At 45.7% G+C, this 20034-nt stretch overlaps 1 protein-coding gene across 11 annotated transcripts in view; it reads right to left on the bottom strand.

The window, feature by feature from the left end:
- LOC119179565 (uncharacterized) overlaps positions 1-20034 on the bottom strand; it is a 159702-nt gene that overhangs the window by 56982 nt on the left and 82686 nt on the right. For 5 of the 11 annotated variants that reach the window (XM_075869091.1, XM_075869090.1, XM_075869092.1 and 2 more), the window contains exon 5: positions 936-965. In XM_075869091.1, coding sequence (XP_075725206.1) covers positions 936-965 — 30 coding nt within the window. Of the gene's footprint in view, positions 1-935; positions 966-4772; positions 4991-20034 lie in introns of those variants that run through there. The other 6 variants (XM_037430673.2, XM_037430672.2, XM_075869094.1 and 3 more) reach the window with 5 other exon arrangements.

Raw genomic sequence — 20034 nt, 5'->3', positions numbered from 1 at the left:
TCAACCAAAATTTCAGCTGAACCATGTTAATAAGCCTTCCGAAGTTTGCTCCGTTAGTTAATACGGGTAAGATGTTTCTCATCAGCACAATAAATATTCGTCGATGTCAGTCACTCTTAAGCCAGCTAGGCCGTTTCATCTCGTGTAATGCCCATTGCAGTCTTTATAAACATTATACTTAACGGTTTACTTCAGGGATTTCATCATGAAAAGAGAGCAATATTCAATTAGGAGACGTTTAGTAGGCGTTTAGGTATTATTGTTGTGGGGTGGATTCGAGTGCAGTTTCAGTTACGCATGTGTCTGTACACTATAAACTTGAGAAGCATCAATGCTGACATCTGTCAACAACAGTTTTTCCGCATAGGTTCATGGAGCAAGTTGCCAAAAGTGAACCCCTTTGTGATTCTTACGAAAATACCAAGTTTAGAAAATATATCACTCGTCCTTATTGGTCGCTATGCTGTGGGAGATACTATTAATAGGCTATGTGGTCTGCCATATTCAATCGAACCTAGTGACGTTACATTCTAATAAAAAGTGCCAGTTTTCTTAGCTGGATCCACCATGCTTTCAGATAAATGGCTGGCTGTATGCCGCACCACATGCTATCGTAATTTCGCAGCGTGGCGCCATGGCCGTGGCTTGCTGTGTGTCGTAGATTGATAAACATTTACCCCATGAACCGCCACAAGCTCAATCAGTGTTCAAGAATCTTGTCGGGATGGTTAATAACGGAAAGTAAAGCACGCTCTACGGTTTTATCGTGAACCAGCCTTGCGCGACTGCGCTAATTTCTCATGTGAAGGGAGATGTATGAAAAGATATCTGAAAATAGCACTTAAGAAATAACACATTTCATGAAGAGCTGATTATGGCTGCGTAAATCATTCGTACGTTTTTATTTGACTTGATATGAATAAAAGAACACTTACGGCTGATAGGTTCCTCTCCTGCAGCCACTACTAGAGAAAAAAAGAAAACATAGTATTGTTGCTTCCATATACATCGAGCCACACTTAGCCGGGTATCTCAGAAAATAATGTATGCGCAGCACTCAATGGATGTCTTGTTTTCACTACGCATCGAATAATGACAGAGTAAAGTTACAAAGAGAACAGAGGCTCCAGATTATGTTGTGAAAAGATTATCACACTACAATATTTCGCATAATACACTCTATAACAAATGGAAGGTATTTAATTTGCCTGGAAGTAGTTGGGCTTGAGTGGACCAGTAGTCACTTTCAACAGTTGAACAAGAATTTGTATGAGCGCGTCGCGCTATCCTGCATTTCAACGTTGGTCGATGGATGGGTTCATAAGGAGTGCAGCTTCTCCACGGCTATGTTTATATACACACGAGTTCCATTTTCAGTGTATTTAGAGAAACACATAAAGTTCAAACCGCTGCTTTACATACGAGGGATCATTGTAATATAACTGATTACACAATTAGTGGCTCTAAACTAAATCAAAACTAAATACAATTTCTTTGTCCGGCAACTAAATGCATAAGCAATTTAAGTAATAAATTGAATCCTACCAAAATAATGAATCGTCATTTTTAGAACTAGATTTTTTTTACAGTGAGAAGATTGCCAAACATATTATTGTCACGTACAATTTAAAAAAGAAATTTTAAGGAAACATTTAGTTTATCTAATACCCTATAGAAATCGATGTAATGCGAAGCAATTAGCAAGAAGCCGCATACATTGCATATTTGTCGTTGGTGCAAGTGAAGGCAATAAGATCATGTATCGTAATTCACGTTCATATGTTTTCCAAGCATACATGCATGTGCATTCTGGTAAATATCAAGAAACTAGAACGTTAATTCAGTTTTATGCAGTGCATGACTTCTCATTCTCATTCATGTTCATCCCGCGCTCATGTATGCCATACTAATCTGAGGACATTGCCTGGACGCTGTAGACGCATGCACTTCAATCTCCACGCGTTCTCGTACTTTCTGTAAAGTCCTTCCTCTACAAAACCATCTAAAGTTCGGAACGGACATGCGGAGGATGTAATACGGAATCAGTGTACACAAGCATAGTTGAAATCGGACAATTATTTCTGTTTTTACGTCTAGCATCAGCCAGAGGAGCGGTGGCGCTAACGACAGACTCTCGTCGCATGACAAAAAGCACAGCGTTGCCGCGCTTGGTGACGGTTTGGACTCAACTCTGGGAATAGGTGGTGCGTTGCTAAGTCATCTCGGAGAATAGGCGTTGCATAGTTTGAACGATTCTGCTCAATTGTTTGATGAATGTACCAGCTTTCACAAAATTCAGCATGCTGGCAAAGCGTTTTTCATTGGTAGCATAGTTATATCAGCTTTGACTAAATGTAGGAGGTTGGAGAAATCATGGCAGCTTTTCTGTTACTGGTTACGCATCATCGTGACCGCTGTATCTTGCCGAGAAAACTCTGACGATAGATGCGGAAAAACGCATACAAATAAGTATCACCTATCCGCAGAAATGTGCATGTGACATATCGCGCATAATGTAGCAAGCCAAGAGCAGACTTTTTACCCTAAGAACTCCAAATATCCCGGAAGCCTTTTTACAGACATACCTAAAGGGTGTAGAGGGACCCATGCAGCGGCAATTGTAGCACAGAAAAACATCTTTACGGTATCGATCGAAACGTGTTCTGCACGAGTGGCTGAGGCGGTGGCTATAGCCACAACCATATGTACAGCATAAACCTAAATAGAATCAGTAATGGTAATCACTAATTCACATTCAGCTTGCTGAATGTTTCTTCGAGTAGCTCTACCAAAACTAGTGTATAAAAATTTACATTAACTAATAACAGGACACCGTCGCAATATATTGTGTCTTGACGACGAAGGCGTGGAAGGCAACCAACCGAACGAAGGCCGGCCCGGATGTTTAACCCGTTTCCAATGCGCGTGCAATCTTTCTCGAACAAAGGGAGCAACGAAAACAATATGAATTTTTATATCAATAGATGGATAGGCGACAAAGCAGGAATTGAAGGCGCATGCTAACCAGTAGCTTTCCTAATTCCTACAACGTAAGTGAAATATATATTGAAAGATTAAGAGAAGCCTGTTCATGGTGTTCAGACACACCGGCACACAGCTACGTAACATGGAAGTGCACCAAGAGGCCCACCCAAATCCCTAATGCACACATTGTGGAGTAACCGCACATGTTTCACTGGCACTGGGAGACACAGCTTGTGAGCAAGGACAAACATAGGCAAATGGAATCGCCTGACAAGGCCCAGGGAGACCATAATGTTGGCACTTATTATTTTATAGATTTTTCGCCATATAAAAACCCTCTTCATACTAATTTTGGCATATATCCAGTTGACAAAACGGCTGTTAACACACAACGACATTATCTTGTGTATCATAGCGTACACGACACGCACATCATGGTTAGCATGTTAGGACCTGAATATTATATTTGACATGTAGTCATGTCACACAACACAAATTTTGATATTTATGAAGCTGGCGAAACGGCCGCGAGTGAAAAATCGGCATAGCAAATAAATCATGCCGTACATGAAATGCATTGAACGATTTTCATTAGAGGAAATGTAATTTTTGTGTTTTATGCAGACACATTGCGCAATACTAATTGTGCCCCATACCATCCCACTGAACTGGCTCCGATTGAGCGCTTGGCTGACGTGCAAGTCACGGTTTGCACGTTAAGACTCATCTGTTCGTATATCCTTTCATGATGCGGTACCATTTTGCGCATATATCAAGGCTGTCGATTCTGTTCATTACACGAGTGCAGTGATTTTCATGTGATGAGCTCTAATTGTTTTTTGTCATACAGTCATTTTATGCCATACCAGTTTAAGTAAATATGCCTTTAACGAAACGGCCCCAGGAGCAGAAAGTTGTAAAGAGATAGATAGATAGATATAGATAGATAGATAGATAGATAGATAGATAGATAGATAGATAGATAGATAGATAGATAGATAGATAGATAGATAGATAGATGCGCTTATGCAAAATTATTAACAACCTAAACACACGTCCGTGATACTTCCAGACACACTCGCATCACTAGAATTTTCTATGGAACGCGTACCTATACGTGTCACCTGGCTTACTAAAGGTGATGATAAGCCATTAAAGCAATCGCTTTACCTATAGTGTCTATAATACTTTTGACATCTCAGCGTCTTTCATTTTTTTTCCAAGGCAACAAACCATCACGAGAACAAGCGCGTATTCATCAGGCGTGACTATTATTCACTGCCTACTAAAAGATCAGTAAAGTCATTTTAGGGAAAAAACACAAAAAGAACCCTCCTGTGACGAAATGTCAGAAAATTATACAAGAGTCTGACATTAAACGCACGGTGGAAAAAGTAAGAGGACGGTATAGCGGCAAATGTCTTATCGTGTATCAACGAAAATTATTAAAGGCGATACTAGGCGGGATTCAGCGAAAGCACGAAATCAATGCGCGTTCTCAGAAGCGGCCCGCGCACCAGCATCAAGGCACGGAGATGGTCGGAGAGAGCTTGTCACTAACAGTTTTTTTCATATTACTACAAGGTTTTAGAGAATCGTAATATTTTATTTCCCTGTTGCTAGGCAAGCGGCTTAGCTTCTGAACAATTACTAAAACCCCCCAAAATTTATTATGAAAACAAACTTACTTTCTATAGTGGACCATGGTACATTAAAGCACTTTGCCAATTAGTAACCATCACATTGACACTTACGAATATCATCAATTTGAAGAAAATAATGCTTACCTAGTCCAATTAGGAGACATAAGTTCCACAAAACTCTCATGACCTCCTCCGACAAGATGCCTCAAAGAAAGAAACGTCCAAATCGTATCAAAACTATAAATATATATTTTCAGCAAGTAATTGCTAATTTAAAAATAACTTTCCTGTGTTGTTTGGACGTGTGTTCAACCAAATTTTCACGAGAGACAGATCAACATCAAACTAATCTGATGTCTTGCTTCACTTCGCCTGACATTTCATCTGTAAAGTGCACAATGAAAAGATATTTGCGTTGAGTTCAAGTTACAAAGTGGGCAAATGGCACCCCCGCAGCTGTCCTTTTGACGCCTTTACCAGCTCCAAAAGCTAGCGTTAAGTTTCAGTGTCAAGTTTTGACTTTTGAGTTTCAAGCTAGCGTGAAGTTTCACTGGCGCAAAATGAAATTTGACGCAAACTAACATAGGACGTGCCAGCGTCTTCATCTTTTTTTTTATTTTATTGCACTGACGCGAGAGTTTTATTTGCGGATTGTGGGCATTCACAAAAAAGAGCTATAAACACAGAAACTTAGAACTTGATAGCAGTGTATTTGTATTTATAGATACAATGCACTACTGAATTTGAGCGTAATTTCACGACACCGTTCTTCATTGACTTTGCAGCACAAAACTCTTTCCATAGAAACAAGTCTGAATGAAGAGAGCATATTACAGCATTATTGAGGTTGCTCTTTAAACGTAAATGACATTTCTTCGCTGTTATCGGCGTAGAAAAAGCAGTTCCTGGTGTCTGCAGAAAATTTGTAAGTGCTTTCAAATAAGAAAACAACGCGAAAGGACAAGAAGCTAGCTAATTTTGAGGTGTTTCACAACTATTTTTACCCAGGCTAAAAAAATATGCTGAAGCATTCTTTGTCAAAACGACCAAATCCATGTTGTTTATTTTCGTTTAGAGCAAGTCATACAACTTTTTTGTCTGCCCGATTGCCTAATTATAAGTACAATTAACTAATTAACTTCTGAAAGAACAAAGCTAGCTACAGCTTATACAGAGAAACATTGTATACAAGTTGCGAAACGTCCCAGTAAACTGTTTATATCTGTATATTTTCTTCATTACTACTGTTGCCTTATAAACGTAATTACGCCATTAGTGTATAATTGGCCAATTATAAGTACGTTAACTTGCTAAAGGGTCCCTTCAACACTTCTTGAGCACGGTAAAACACGCTGCCGATCGGTAGTAGAGGGTTCCGACAACACGCGTGCCAAATAATTTAGCGCAGCGCATGGACTGGAATTCACAATAAATGATCAAAGTCAGCTAAAATTTACTTTCTCTTCTCTCGACAAATCACGCATTAAGCCGGAAAATCACTCGTACTAAGCCCATCTATCAGCCAGTGGCTGATTTGTACATGGCGTGCTTGGTCGTTACTGAGATTGCCGCGGAATGCTGTCACCTGTCCACGCGTGCGCGCGCGATCACACTGAATATACTATTCGAAGAAAAAATAAGAAAAAGTGCTCAAGGTCACAAAGCGCGCATGACGTTTTTTGTTTGCCCCTCCCATTCCTCTCTGCTTAGCTTTCAGCACTTTCGATAGGACAAGAAAAGAGAGAATGTGATTGCAGCGTGTAACAAATCTTTGTAACTCCGCTCGTACTGGACAAATTTTTAAAACATTTTTGACGTTCAATTTTTAAGGCAATACGCTTTTCCAGTGAATTATTTCATGCTTATTTAAAAAGTGTTTCAGGGCCCCTTTAACTTTTGAAAGAACAAAGCTAGTGGCAGCTTATACAGAGAAACCTTGTACACATGTTGCAAAACGTCCAAATAAAGTGTTTGTAACTCTAGAACTCCTTTATTATTAGTTTTTTACTCGTTATGGCGGACTATCGCCAATATTTCTTATCATGCGCACTTGCGCATGATAAAAAATATTTCTTATCATGCGCACTTGCGCACGGACGTCCGCTACAATTGCACAGCTTTCTAACATTCCACATACGAACGATGCACCTCTGTTGCGATGGTTGCTGACAGCAATCAGCAGACACATCGGTTATCGCTTGTGTTGCGGCTAGGAAAACGTGCATCAACACACCGCGACCACCATCGTTGCCGCCCTGGCGAGGCAGCGCATGCCACCAAATACCACCCGCGTTTTTTGTTTTTTTTTCCGCACGGATATTTTGGAGCACTCCGATACGATGTGCAAGCAGGTACGTCACGCGGACTTTGGTTTTATTTTGCCATTGTCTGCAATAAGCAGGAAACCACTGATCAACAACAGATACAAAGTTAGAAACTTCTATTAGACATCTTACCAATCGATACATAAGTCAGCCCTATAAATTTTTTTCAGTAAAACGTTTTGTTCGGCTACTTGGTACATCTTAATAGAAAGCTACACTATAGCAAACCAGCCTGGGAAAATTGACGAATGAAAAGAGCGGTCAATCTCTGTTCTTCCGTGTAGTCTTGCCAAGGTGGTCTAGTGGCTAAGGTACTCGGCTGCTGACCCGCAGGTCGCGAGATCGAATCCCGGCAGCCGCGGCTGTACTTCCGATGGAGGCGGGAATTCTGTAGGCCCGTGTGCTCAGATTTGGGTGTGCGTTAAACAACTGCAGGTGGTCGAAAGTTTTGGTGCCCCCAACTACGGTGTCTCTCATAATCATATGGTGGTTTTGGGACGTTAAACCCCACATATCTACCAATCAATCAACACAGGGCTCCAGAAATGCCGCAACCCTTTACTTGCGCGGAAACTAATACACTGACCTCGACCATTTTTGCAGCCATCAAAAATGTGGCTAACGCGGCCAGGGTTTGACCACTCGTATATTGGGCACCATAACAACATGAAAAACAGGGTGATTAACTCTTCAATTGTCAAAATAAACGTGAAAATGCAATCCATCAGTCACATCTTGAAAATCCAATGGTCTACTCAGTGTGCCCATTCAGAGTGTATGAAGTCCTAAATACTCAATAAACGCTTCAGTGCAGTCGCAAAGATTACAATGATTGGTAGATAAGACACTCGTTTACAGGTCATAGCTTTACCTACCCGCCCAATAATATTTCACAGTCACCACCACAAATGTAGGCATCATGATCGTCATGCACGTACAATTCAAATTCAAAATTGCTATCGACACGCGCATTTTCTTACGTCAATCAAGGCGCCTTAAAATATTAACAGCAGCGTTGAATGATATTTAGGTCGTGGTTACCGAATGGCGAAGCGTTTTGTTTTCTCGCAGTCACTGAAGAACTACAAGGAGATATTTTGGTGGCATTTGGCAATAAAGACGCAGCGGAAGACGTGAAGCTCTTATGACGTATACAAGCCGACTTCATGTTCGCTGCTTCTCCGATAGAAAAGTTAGAAATGCTGCACATCGAGAACATAACCTTTACACGGGTGAATCGTCGTAAGACGTTGATTTTGTCTACGGGAAGATTGACAAGTGTTTCATCCTGCCATTTATTTGGAAAGCCGTGTTTTTGAAGTTAGTGTATGCGTAGCCTGTTTTGCACAAACATCAGTTGATTGAAAGCAGTAACATTTTTTGAAAATATATCATGTATATTTGAAGTGAACTTGCAAGATGTAGTTCTCATAGCTGCAAAAAAAAAGATTGAGCGTACTGGTACAGGATTCTTTTGCTTAGAAATCAGCTGCTTGTTACTTTTCCCTTGTGCTATTTGGGAGAATCGGCATTCCTTACCATGCGCATTCACAGCATTTGAGCACAAGCAGTACACAACAGTTTTTTCTTTGTTAAATGCGGCATATATACCAGTACTGGTGACGCAAAATTGAGAAGTCAGCCTTGCTTATCGCCTTTTTTGCGCGGCGCATACCTCACCGCTTTTTTTATCACACAAACAATATTCTTGCGAATGTATTCACTACTTTAGAGTAGAAAAATAGTCCAGCACTCAAGATGGCAGCCGTTGTATATTTTTTGAACACAAAACAAGTCATCGTTCTCTTCTTCGCACCACCACGCATAAAGATAGCCGAAACTAGCCGCAGCCCCGCAACATTGACTTCCGGCGACAAAAGCACCAACCCGGCGCCTGTTAGCAAGTGTTGGACGAGAAGCACAGCTTCAGGCGAGTGACGCGTATGATGTAGGAAGATGGGAAGGGCACCCAAGCGTTAAGAGGAGCTATATCATAGGTAACATCAGTTACCTGCCGTAGCACACAGTAAGGTCCGGAATACTTAAGAAGAAGCTTTTCAGCCAGGCCAACATGCCGTGACGGAGTCTACAGAAGAACGATGGCGCCCGGAATAAAGTAGACGTTCCGATGGTGGCTGTCACAGCGATGTTTCTGGTGGAGCTGTGAGTCCGAAAGACGTCAACGAGCAATCTGACGGGCATTTTCAGCTGTGCTAACAGCGTGGCGAGCATATGCTGTGGACAGGTCGGCAGGGTGGGGTACAATCGTGTCGAACGGTCATGTCGGGTCTCTTCCATAGAAAATGTAACAGGGAGAATATCCAGGAGTGTCGTGACGTGAGCTATTGTAAGCGAAAGTGACAAAAGGTAGTGCAGTGTTCCAGTCGCGATGATCAGTCGACACATATACATTGCTAGCATGTCAGTGAGTGTACGATTCAAACGTTCTGTATGCGGTTCGTTTGAGAAATTGTAGGCGGTCGTAATCTTGTGCTTGGTTGCACAAGAACGAAGTAGGTCGTCGATTACTTTAGATAAGAGTAGCGGTAGTGGTCGGTGACCAGCTGACGAGAAGCGCCAGTATGTATGATGAGGTCTTGGATAAAAAAAAATTGGCAGATCGCACATACAATGTGAATCGATGATATGCGAAGCACGAATAAGAAAGGTTGATATGTCACTTTAAAATCAGCACAACGATACGAGGTGGACGTAAATGATGCCGTACATGGCTTCCATGTCATGATTATCATGTTTGGACGTGTCGTTTACATTCGTCATCTATTCACGTCACGTGATACAAAATTTATTATATGTAGATCTAGCGAAATGGCCGCGAGCACGCTATTAGCTTGGTATGTTGTGATGTTCCTACATGACACGAGTGTCAGGATTATCATGTTTGCACCAGTCATATATATCATCATCCATTGACCTCACGTAACACGAAATTTGTTATATGTGGAGCTTGCAAAACAGCGGCAAGCGCATCATGAAGGGCCCGATGTACTCCAATGTAGCGTTGACGCGGGCGCACGCTGGGCCCAGCGTCGCTACGTTAGCGAAACGTTAGCACTCTTCAGTCTGACGCCAGGCGCGACCAGCGTCCGTCGGTGCGGCCCGATGCGCACCGATGCGTTCCCCAGGCATTGGATTGAATAAACTTTTATTTGGTCCTCCAAAACACAGATCACTGTGTTGCGGGCAGCTCCCACGTGGGGACTGAGATGCCAAGTTCCTAAGCCGCCTCGCGGGCTTGGTGGACAGCCCAGAGCTGATCTGCCAAGGACGAGCTGCGGATTGCCGCCTCCCATCTGGCAGAGGTGATGTTCGATAAATGAGCGAATTTGGTGCACTGCCAGAGCATGTGTTCTAATGAAGCTATTTCCCCACAATGTGGACAAAGATTACTTGGGTATAGGTCAGGGTACATGATGTGTAACATTTTCAAAGTAGGGTACATCCGCGTTTGCAAAAGCCTTAATGTAAGTGCTTGGGGCCGGGTTAGATTTTTGTGAGGTGGAGGGAAAATCCTTCTAGACAGGTAGAAATGTTTAGTGAGCTCGTTATATGTTGTAGGAATTTCCCGGTTATCCCCTTCACCGGTAGAACGCATCCCCGGGGAGGCGCGGTTGGAGAGTTCTCGCGCCACCTCGTGTGCTGCTTCATTGAGATTGGGAGGGGAATCGTTGATTTGCCCAAGGTGAGCTGGGAACCAACTCAGAAGAAGATGCGTTATTTTCTTGCCTTGCAGTATTCTCAGCGTTTGTTCAGAGACCTTCCCCTTGGCGAACGCCCGTAGTGCTGCCATGGAATCACTGTAGACGACTTCAATGTTATCCACCTTGAGTGCTAAGGCGATGGCCACCTGTTCCGCAAAGATTGGGTCTTTCGTCCTGACCGTCACTGAGTTGACGACATGGCCAGCCCCATCGACCACCACTGCCACAAACGCTTTCCCATTGGCGTAGGAAGCCGCGTCAACAAATACGACCCCTCGTTCCTCGTTTGAGACTTGACGAAGTATAGTCCTGGCCCTCGCTACTCTTCTTCCGACGTTGTGTTCTGGATGAATGTTTCTTGGTATAGGAGACACAGTGATATTCTCCCTGATGTTGTCGGGGATATCATTGTAATTGCGTCTGATTGCCATTGGGTGTTGGTCCAGCTCTTGCAGGATCATTCTTCCCGACCTTGTTGTAGATAACCTTGCAAACTGTGCTCTCTCTTGGGCTTCTGCTATTTCTTCGAGCGTGTTGTGAATGCCAAGCTCAAGCAGACGCTCGGTGCTGGTATGTATGGGTAGGCCCAGGACCTTCTTAATAACTTTTCTAAGGAGCACATTTAGTGTCTCGGACTCTGCTCTTGACCAGTTGTTCATTGCTGCATCGTACGTGAAGTGGCTTAGAACAAACGCATGCATCAACCTGATGAGGTTGTCTTCCTTGATTCCATTTCTTTTGTTGGCCACTCTGCGTATGAGGTGCACCCCACTGTCTGTTTTCCAAGTTAACTTGGCTATAGATTTGCTGTTGGCGCCGCTAGACTCTATCAGCATGCCCAGGACTTTGATGGAGTCGACCCTCTGGATGGCATCCCCTTGATTTGTATGGAGGTGGATGTCTATCTGGTTTAACGGCTTCCATTCCCTGGGCTTCGGTCCCCGGCGTGCAGTCCGATACAGTAAAAGTTCTGACTTACTCGAGGAGCACTTGAGCCCAAATGGACTAAGGTACTCTTCTACGGTGTCAATCGCCTCTTGCAGGGCGCTCTCAGTCTGCCCCTCGCTTCCACCTGTGCACCAGATGGTAATGTCATCTGCGTAGATGCTGTGCTTCAATCCTTCAATGCTCGATAATTTCTTTGACAGTCCAATCATGGCAATGTTGAACAGCATTGGTGAAATCACTGCCCCTTGCGGCGTGCCCCTTGCTTCTAGTTCGATTGCTGCGGTCTCGATATCTGCAATCTTCATCACGGCTTTTCGATCTGTAAGAAAGGACCATACGTAGTCATAGAAGGCTTTCCCTAGACCGAGCTTGGAAATTGCTTCGACTATGAATGAGTGGTGGATGTTGTCAAACGCTTTTTTTAGATCTAGGCACAGAATGGCTCTCACGTCTCTGGTTTCATTGTCGATGACCTGGTGTTTGATAAGCTTCAATGCATCTTGTGTGGACAGCCCTGCCCTGAATCCAACCATATTGTGTGTATATATGTCGTTATCTTCCAAGTACTTGTTTACCCTGTGCAGTATGGCATGTTCTGCAACCTTGCCGATACATGATGTCAAGGATATTGGCCTCATGTTGTCCAAGGTAGGGGGCTTTTCTGGCTTAGGAATAAGGATCGTCCTGGCTAGCTTCCACTGCTCTGGCACCCTGCCTTCTTTCCCTGCTGCATTGATCATATTCTTCAGGGTTTCAATTGAATCGTCATCAAGGTTACGAAGGGCCTTGTTTGATATACCGTCCGGGCCAGGGGCCAACCTGCCGTTGAGATCATGCAAGGCTCTTCTGATCTCCTCGATGTTAAAGTCGCCCTCAAGACCTGGATTGGGCCTGCCCTGGTACTGTCTACTTGGTGCCAATCCTCTTTTGATTGGGAGGTACTTATTCACTAGCCGCTGCACAACTTGCTGTTCTGTAGTGCGCCCTATCTCTTTATGCAAAATTCGAGCGATAACATGACTTTGATTTGTTTTGGGGGTGTTTTCGTTGAGGAGATGCTTTAACATATTCCATGTCTTGCCATTGCGCATCTGACCATCGACGGAGTTGCAGATTTCGTCCCATTGCTGCCTGGATAGTGCGCGACAATGTTCCTCGACTGATCTGTTTACCTCAGCTATCTTCTTTCTCAGTCTTCGGTTCAGGCGCTGACCCTTCCAACGGTTCAGTAGTGCTTGCTTTGCCTCAAGAAGATGAGCGAGCCGGCTATCCATTCTTTCAACCGGAAAATCTGTGGTAATGGTGGAGGAGACGGATTTGATGTCATCTTTAATCTGTTTGACCCACTGCTCCAAGCCTTGTCTGTGGCCATCTTGTTCCCTTTCCATCCTTATCTTCCTGAACTTATCCCAGTCTGTGAAGTGGAATTCTCTCTGCTTTTTACGCTCCACGCAGAAGGTAGTGGCAAGAATGCAGTGGTCACTCCCTAGGTCTACAGCAAGGTTCATCCACTGGGCCTTCTTGATGTTCCTTACAAATGTAAGGTCCGGGGTGGAATCCCTGCAGCAAGATGTACCAAGCCTTGTTGGTAGGCTGGGGTCTGTGATTAGGGTGAGATTAAGTTCACTGGCGCTTTGCCAAAGTCGATTTCCTTTTCAGTGTTGTACTTGTAACCCCACGTATGATGAGGGGCGTTGAAATCACCTGCTATGACGGGTGGGCATTCCCCGGCGATATTTACAGCTTTCTTTAGAAGCGTCTTGAACGCTTGCCTTTGTTCCTTTGGACTGCTGTATATATTAATAATGAAAATGCTCTGACGGTTGCTGGTACCTGGCACGATCTCTACCATGACGTGTTCCAACCGGCCTGCTTCTATCTTGAGGTCGTGGGTTACGTGCGTTAGTTTGTTGCATACGTAGGTGCCGACTCCCCTCCCTTCAGTATCCCCTATTACAGGCCGGAATCCAGGCAACGTTGCTTGCGGAGAAAGGGTCTCTTGTAATATTATAATATGAGGCTTTTCTTGGCTGCTCCTGATATACTGCTGTAGGGCTGCCTTCTTTTTAAGGTAACCTCTACAGTTCTATTGCCAGATACGAAATGCTTCACGTAGCGCTGCCATCATGGTTATTACATGGACGGCCAGAGCCTGATGCTGCACCTGTCGACAGGTTTGGTACCACTATTATTGGTGGCCGAAGGGGTGAGTTTTGTGCATGAGGAGGCCTTGTTGTGTTCTGCAGATATGCTTCGACCTTTGTAATGCGCAAAGTCATATGCTCTTCCAGTAACGCCACACTTGAGTGTAGACTACCCATCTGCTCGCTAAGATTGGCTACTACTTTGCTGAGCGTGTCAAAGACCTCTTTCATATCTGACATGGTCGTTTGGTTGGCTTCCACGTGTTCTGCCATGACTGCCCTCTTTTTTGTGGTTCTCGAGTCTCCCACGTTTTCAGCCACAGGGACATCAACTGGCTGAGGCATTGGCTGTGAAGACTGCGCGCTGGTTAGCTTAGTGAGAAGAATTTTTATTTCCTTTAACTCAGCTGATAGCCTCTCATTCGATTTTGTAAGTCTCGCGTTTTCTTGCTGTAGCTGTGCAATTCTATCATGCTCTGGCAGCTTACCCGTCATCACCTCTGCCGCGCCGTTGCGCACTCGCTCAGCCCAGCTGCCTTTCGATGTAACTGCAGGCGTCCTCCCCGGGTGTGAAGCCGTGATCTCGAACTGAACGCCAGGCAGCTGGCCATTCGGGTGCCGCCCAGGCTGATCCCGACCCTGATTGTGACCTTGAGAACTCGAGCGCCCCCGTGATTGGGAGCGGGCCTTTGGTCTAGAACCTCTTCTGGAACCCGACCTCCCCCTGGAGTGGGGCCGCCTTTCCTGTTCTTGTGTAGTCTGGATGCTCTGGGTCCCGTAGGCTGGAATAAGCTGCTTGTCGTTGATGTCTGAACTCGATGTGATTGATGCGTCCCGGTCGTTGGCGGCTGCTCGCGATCTTTCCCAACGTCTGCGTCTGACGACGTATGGCACTAAGAACCTGTTCTTGCACTCCTTGTCTGCCGTGGGATGGTGACCGTCGCACAGCCTGCATCTTGGATTGCACTGGTGCAGGCTATCTGGGTTTTTGATCTCGCAGCCTCTCCAGATAGTTTCAGCTGGGTTCGGACAGACGTCAGACCGATGTCCCAGCTTTCCACAAACGTAACATATATCGATGTTCTTGCGGTAAAGGGAGCACTGCAAAAGTGAAGGTCCATATCTCACGAATCTGGGCACCTTGTGTCCTTCGAACGCTATGATGATTGTCCCGGTGTCCTTGATTATCTTGGCCTGCAGCGCGAGCGGGTTGTTCGCGTTCACAATCTTTCGGGTCAAAATGTCCTGAGTATCGCTTACGGGGATCCCGCGAATCACTCCTTTACAAGTATCGTGGGGTGCCGTGGCGTACGCGCTAACCTCGAAAACTTTGCCTCCAATGTCAATTTGCTTGATCTTGAGGTATCTTGAAGCTCTGTCTTGGTCCGGAGTGCTTGCCACCATAATGTTCTGCTGCAAGTTGGAACAGATGATGTCCTGCATGGCCTCCTCCTCTTCGATGCCGGCCGCCAGTACTATCGCGTCTGCCACGGCTCCAGTGCCAATTCTCGAGATATTTAATCCTACACGTGGTCGTATCACAATCTTGCTGAAGTCCTTAGGTAGTGGCGGCATGCGTCCAGCTCGCACGATTGTATGCTTGGTGTAATACCTACTACGACTGGCTCGAGCGTCTCCCGCAACGCCAGCCTTGGTCGAACCCTTGGCAGCAGGAACGCTAACCGCGGCTTGCTTATTCCTTGAGCGTCTCGTTTCGGCTTCCTTCCAACCCATGTCTTCCGTGCAATACTCTGGAGAGATGTCCTCTCCATCTACTTGGTATTCCATTCTCAGTTGCAGGTCCTGGAACGCGCAGAGCATTGAGTCACGCCGGCGCCGGGTCGGCGCATCGGCTACAATCACCGCCCTGGTTAGGCTTAAATCCCCCGGTGTCGTTGCCGTGTGAAAATGTCCCCAAAACGGTTTAAAAGTCCACTCACCAGCACAAAGGTGGTATCTGCTGATTTCTTGAGAGTTTAGGCACACGATGGGACTGAAAACTCAGCGACAAATTCGTGAATACCACAGGAAAGCATTCTTGAAAGCAGGAGCCGATCTTCGCGCGTCCGCACTGGTCGGCACCTAGAGCGTCTCCCCTTCCCCAGGCAACACTGCGTCTTTTCGTGACGGAAGGATGCCGGACGCGCTGAAACTCGCATGCGTCAAAGCAACGAAGCGCGGTGCACGCCAGCGACTATATGGCAAAACCGGCGTCTGGCGTCGCAACGCCGGAGTGACGGGTTGAAATGAACGCCGACGAGCACAGGCACCACGTCACGTCGAAATGTATTCGCGCCTTGATTATGTAGTCATGTTCTCACGTGGCACGCATATCAGGATTATCATGTTTGCACCAGTCACATACCTTCGTCATTAATTGACGTCACGTAATACCAAATTTGGCATATGTGAAGCTAGTGAAAAGGCCACGAGCGCATCATGAGCGTGGAATGTAGTCATGTCGTTACACGATACGCATGTCGTGAATATTACGTTTGGACGTCTCATTTACCTATGTCGTCAATACGTATCTCTTAAAACCGAGTTTGTACTTGTGAAGCTAGCGATACGGCCGCGAGCGTGTCATGAGCCCAGCATGTAGAGTCATATTTTTACGTGACACGCTTCTCATGTTTATCACGTTTGCACCATTCACGTCCCGTACTACGAAATTTGGTATAACTGAAGCTACCGAAACTGCCGCCAGGGCATCATGAGCTTGGCATGTAGTCATGTCGTCACATGACATGCATCTAATGATTATCATGTTTGCACCAGTGACATACCTTCGTCATCCACTGACGTCACGTAATACCAAATTTGGCATATGTGACGCTAGCGAAATGGTCGCGAGCGCATCATGAACGTGGAATGTAGTCATATTGTTACATGACGCGCATGTCATGATTCTTATGTTAGGGTGGGTCGCTTGTGTTTGCCATGAAATCATGTCATACCATACCAGTTTTGCAACATGCCATGTAAACGAAACCACCGCAAGAGCTGCATGATTATGTAATGTCAATCATGACATTTATGACATAAATGTCGTGGTTTCCATGTCACGACTAATCAAATGTGTTCTTCATACAGTCATGTTATTTCATACCAGTGTGGTATCGATAACATTATCGAAAGGGCCAGGAGAGCTAAAAGTCGTAGGCGGCTAGATAGATAGATAGATAGATAGATAGATAGATAGATAGATAGATAGATAGATAGATAGATAGATACGCTCAATGTCAGCAAAGTTCGGTGATTTTGAACTTCGTTACAGCGACATCGAACTTCGCTACTGCGACATCTGTAGCGCAGCTGCTTGAAAGAGGTCTCGTTATGGCCAAACGGGTCGAATAATCTGTAGCGACGGCGACCCACCTGTTACTGTTAGTAGAAAGAAGAAAAGGGCCCAGCATGTCAAGGCCAACAAGATAGAAAGGCTCGGCCGGTATGTCGATCTGTTGAAGGAGCCCGGCGGGTTGTAGAGCTGGTCTTTTACGGCGTTGGCATGGCTCTTAAAAAGCAACATATCGTTGCACGGAACGGTAGAGGCCGGGCTAGAAAAAGTGTCGGCGGACATGGTCATAAGTTCTAGCAACACCAAGGTGGCCAGCTGTTGGTACATCATGTTGTTCCTGAAGTACGGTACAGAGCAATTGAGTGGGTACTACGAGTAGTAGTTCCTGCTCCATGGGTACATGTTGCGGTGGTATAGAATGCCGTCTATGACGACGAACATTCGAAGCGAACTGTCTGTAGAGCCAGTGTTCAGGCAGTCGAATAGATCTGGTAGGGATGCGTCACGACGTTTTTCACATCCTATGTTGCCGAAAGCGGAGAGCGAGGAAATACTCATGAACGCGTCTTTCGTTACGCGATCTGGAGCTTCAACGGGGTACCGAGAGAGGAAGGTGGCGTCGGTGTAAACGGCCAGACCTTAAACCACTGTGTATGTGAATTCCCGGAGGCGCAAGGCCCAACGAGCAAGGTGCCCTGTTGGATCTTTCAGAGCTGAAAGCCCGCATAGGGCATAGCGGTCAGCGGTAACAGTGAAAGGCCGGCCATATAAATAGGGGCGGAATTCACTAACTGCCCATACAACTGCCAGGCACTCGCACTCAGTAATAGAAAAATTGCGTTCGGCATCAAAAAGGAGCCGGCTAGCATACGGAAACGCTCGATCATGACCGGATTGACACTGAGCTAACACCGCGCCAATACCGTAGCCACTAGCATCAGGGCGGACCTCGGTTGCAGCGGACGAGTCGAAGTGGGCGAAAATTGGTGGCGTGGTCAGAAGCGTTATGAGGCGGGAAAAAGCCGTGGATTGATAAGGACCTCACTCAAATGACTCTTCAGAAGATCAGTGAGGGGACGTTCGTCCTCTGCGTAGTTTTGACGAATCGTCAGAATTATGAGCATGGGCCCACAATACTTCAAATGTCCTTGGCACAGGTCGCTACGGAAAAATCGAGGACAGCGTGAACTTTGTCGGGATCGGGGCGGATACCGGATGAGTCAATGAGATGCCCTAGAATCGTAACTTGTGGATGCCCAAAACGGCATTTCGAAGAATTATGTTGGAGCCCAGACTCACGAAATACTGTTAGAATGGAGGAACGTCAGTCGAGGTGAAACTCAAAGGTTGGAGAAAACACAATCGCGTCATTCAGATAACACCGGCAGACGTGCCATATAAAGCTGCGCAACAATGTGTCCATCATCTGCTCGGATGTAGCTGGCCCATTGCGCAAGCCGAACGGCATTACTTTAAATTGGTAGAGACCGTCAGGCGTTACAAAGGCGGTATTCTCGCGATCGAGGTCGTCCACGGTGACTTGCCAGTAACCAGAGCATAAGTCTATCGAAGAAAAATAGGTTGCACCACGAAGGCAATCCAGGGCATCATGAATACGAGGAAGCGGGTAGACATACTTTTTGGTCACCTTGTTTAAATGCCGATATTCCACGCAGAAACGCCAGGTATCCTCTTTCTTTCTAACCAATATTACAGGGGACGCCCACGGACTCGAAGAGGGCTCTGTTATGCCTTTTGTGAGCACCTTATTTACCTCCTGTTGGATAACTTGGCCCTTCGATGGTGACACTCGATAGGGACACCTATCAATTGGGGCAAGATCACCGGTACCTATGCGGGGTTTTACTTGCGAGATTTGACCTAAGAGCCTACAGTGAAAGTCAAATAAGTCCGAATAGGCCATGAGAACATTACTGAGGTTTTTGACTTGAGACGGCAACAGGTCTGAGGCAATCATCTTGGTTACGTTGTTGTGCATTGTAGAAGTGGCTGTGTCGGTGCTATGCACGCCCATCAGGATGACTGTTGTCAGTTCACGGGACACTGGTGAGATGTGGCACTTATGCGACGGTGAAAGATTGGCGAGAACAATGCCTTGTTGTAGGAATTTAGGAAAGAGTCCGAAGTTCAGAAGAGGAAGGCACATCTTTTTCGCTGTAAGAGTTAAAACAGTGTACATAGAGGAAACGTTGCGGACCAGTAAAAGACCTTGAGTGGGAGAGACCACGTAATCCCCATCCGGCACACTGGGATATGGTTCAACAGTGACACAAGTTAGGGCTTGTGGTGGGAGGCGAAGAAACTAGGCACACGAAAGCTTGTTGTGGATCATCTTCGATGCGTTGGAGGCCGCAGGAATGTCAAGTCGCACGACACCGGCTGATCAGTTAAACACAGTGGAGTGGCCAGACAAAAAATCAAGTCCGAGGATGACGTCATGAGGACAATGAGTGAGAACATAAAACATAACGGACGTCTGGTGGTCGGCGAACCTCACACGTGCGGTGCACATACCGAACACAGCTGGATAGGCTCCACTAGCTCCACGTATATACGGACAAAGACTCGGGTGGTGTAAGGACCTCATTCATCCGTGCTTGGAGGTCAGAGCTTAGAATTGAAATATCTGCGCCGGTGTGAATGAGGGCAGCAACAGGAAGACCATCCATTTCTACATCGAGCAGCTTTTGGTTCGTTGTCAGGGTTAGCAGAGGGTTTTCAGGTAGGGAGTTAAATACAGCGTCACCTCTGAGAGCTGCATTGCTCAGTTTTCCGAGGAAGGGCGTCCAATAGGACGGGGCGACAAATAGCGACGGTGCAGAGGTGACCTGGAGCAACGGTCATGCGCGGACGGCCAACGGCTGGAACGGCGGACTGATATAGCAGGAGCGCCATTCATGGTCCATCGTCACGAGCACCATAATGGAGAGACCAGTGGTTGTCGTCACG

Source organism: Rhipicephalus microplus, chromosome 7 (genome assembly GCF_043290135.1).
Source record: "Rhipicephalus microplus isolate Deutch F79 chromosome 7, USDA_Rmic, whole genome shotgun sequence".
In the NCBI taxonomy this organism is placed as follows: Eukaryota; Metazoa; Arthropoda; class Arachnida; order Ixodida; family Ixodidae; genus Rhipicephalus; species Rhipicephalus microplus.
Note: the sequence above shows the minus strand (reverse complement) of the source record. Positions and strands in the feature narration are given on the sequence as shown.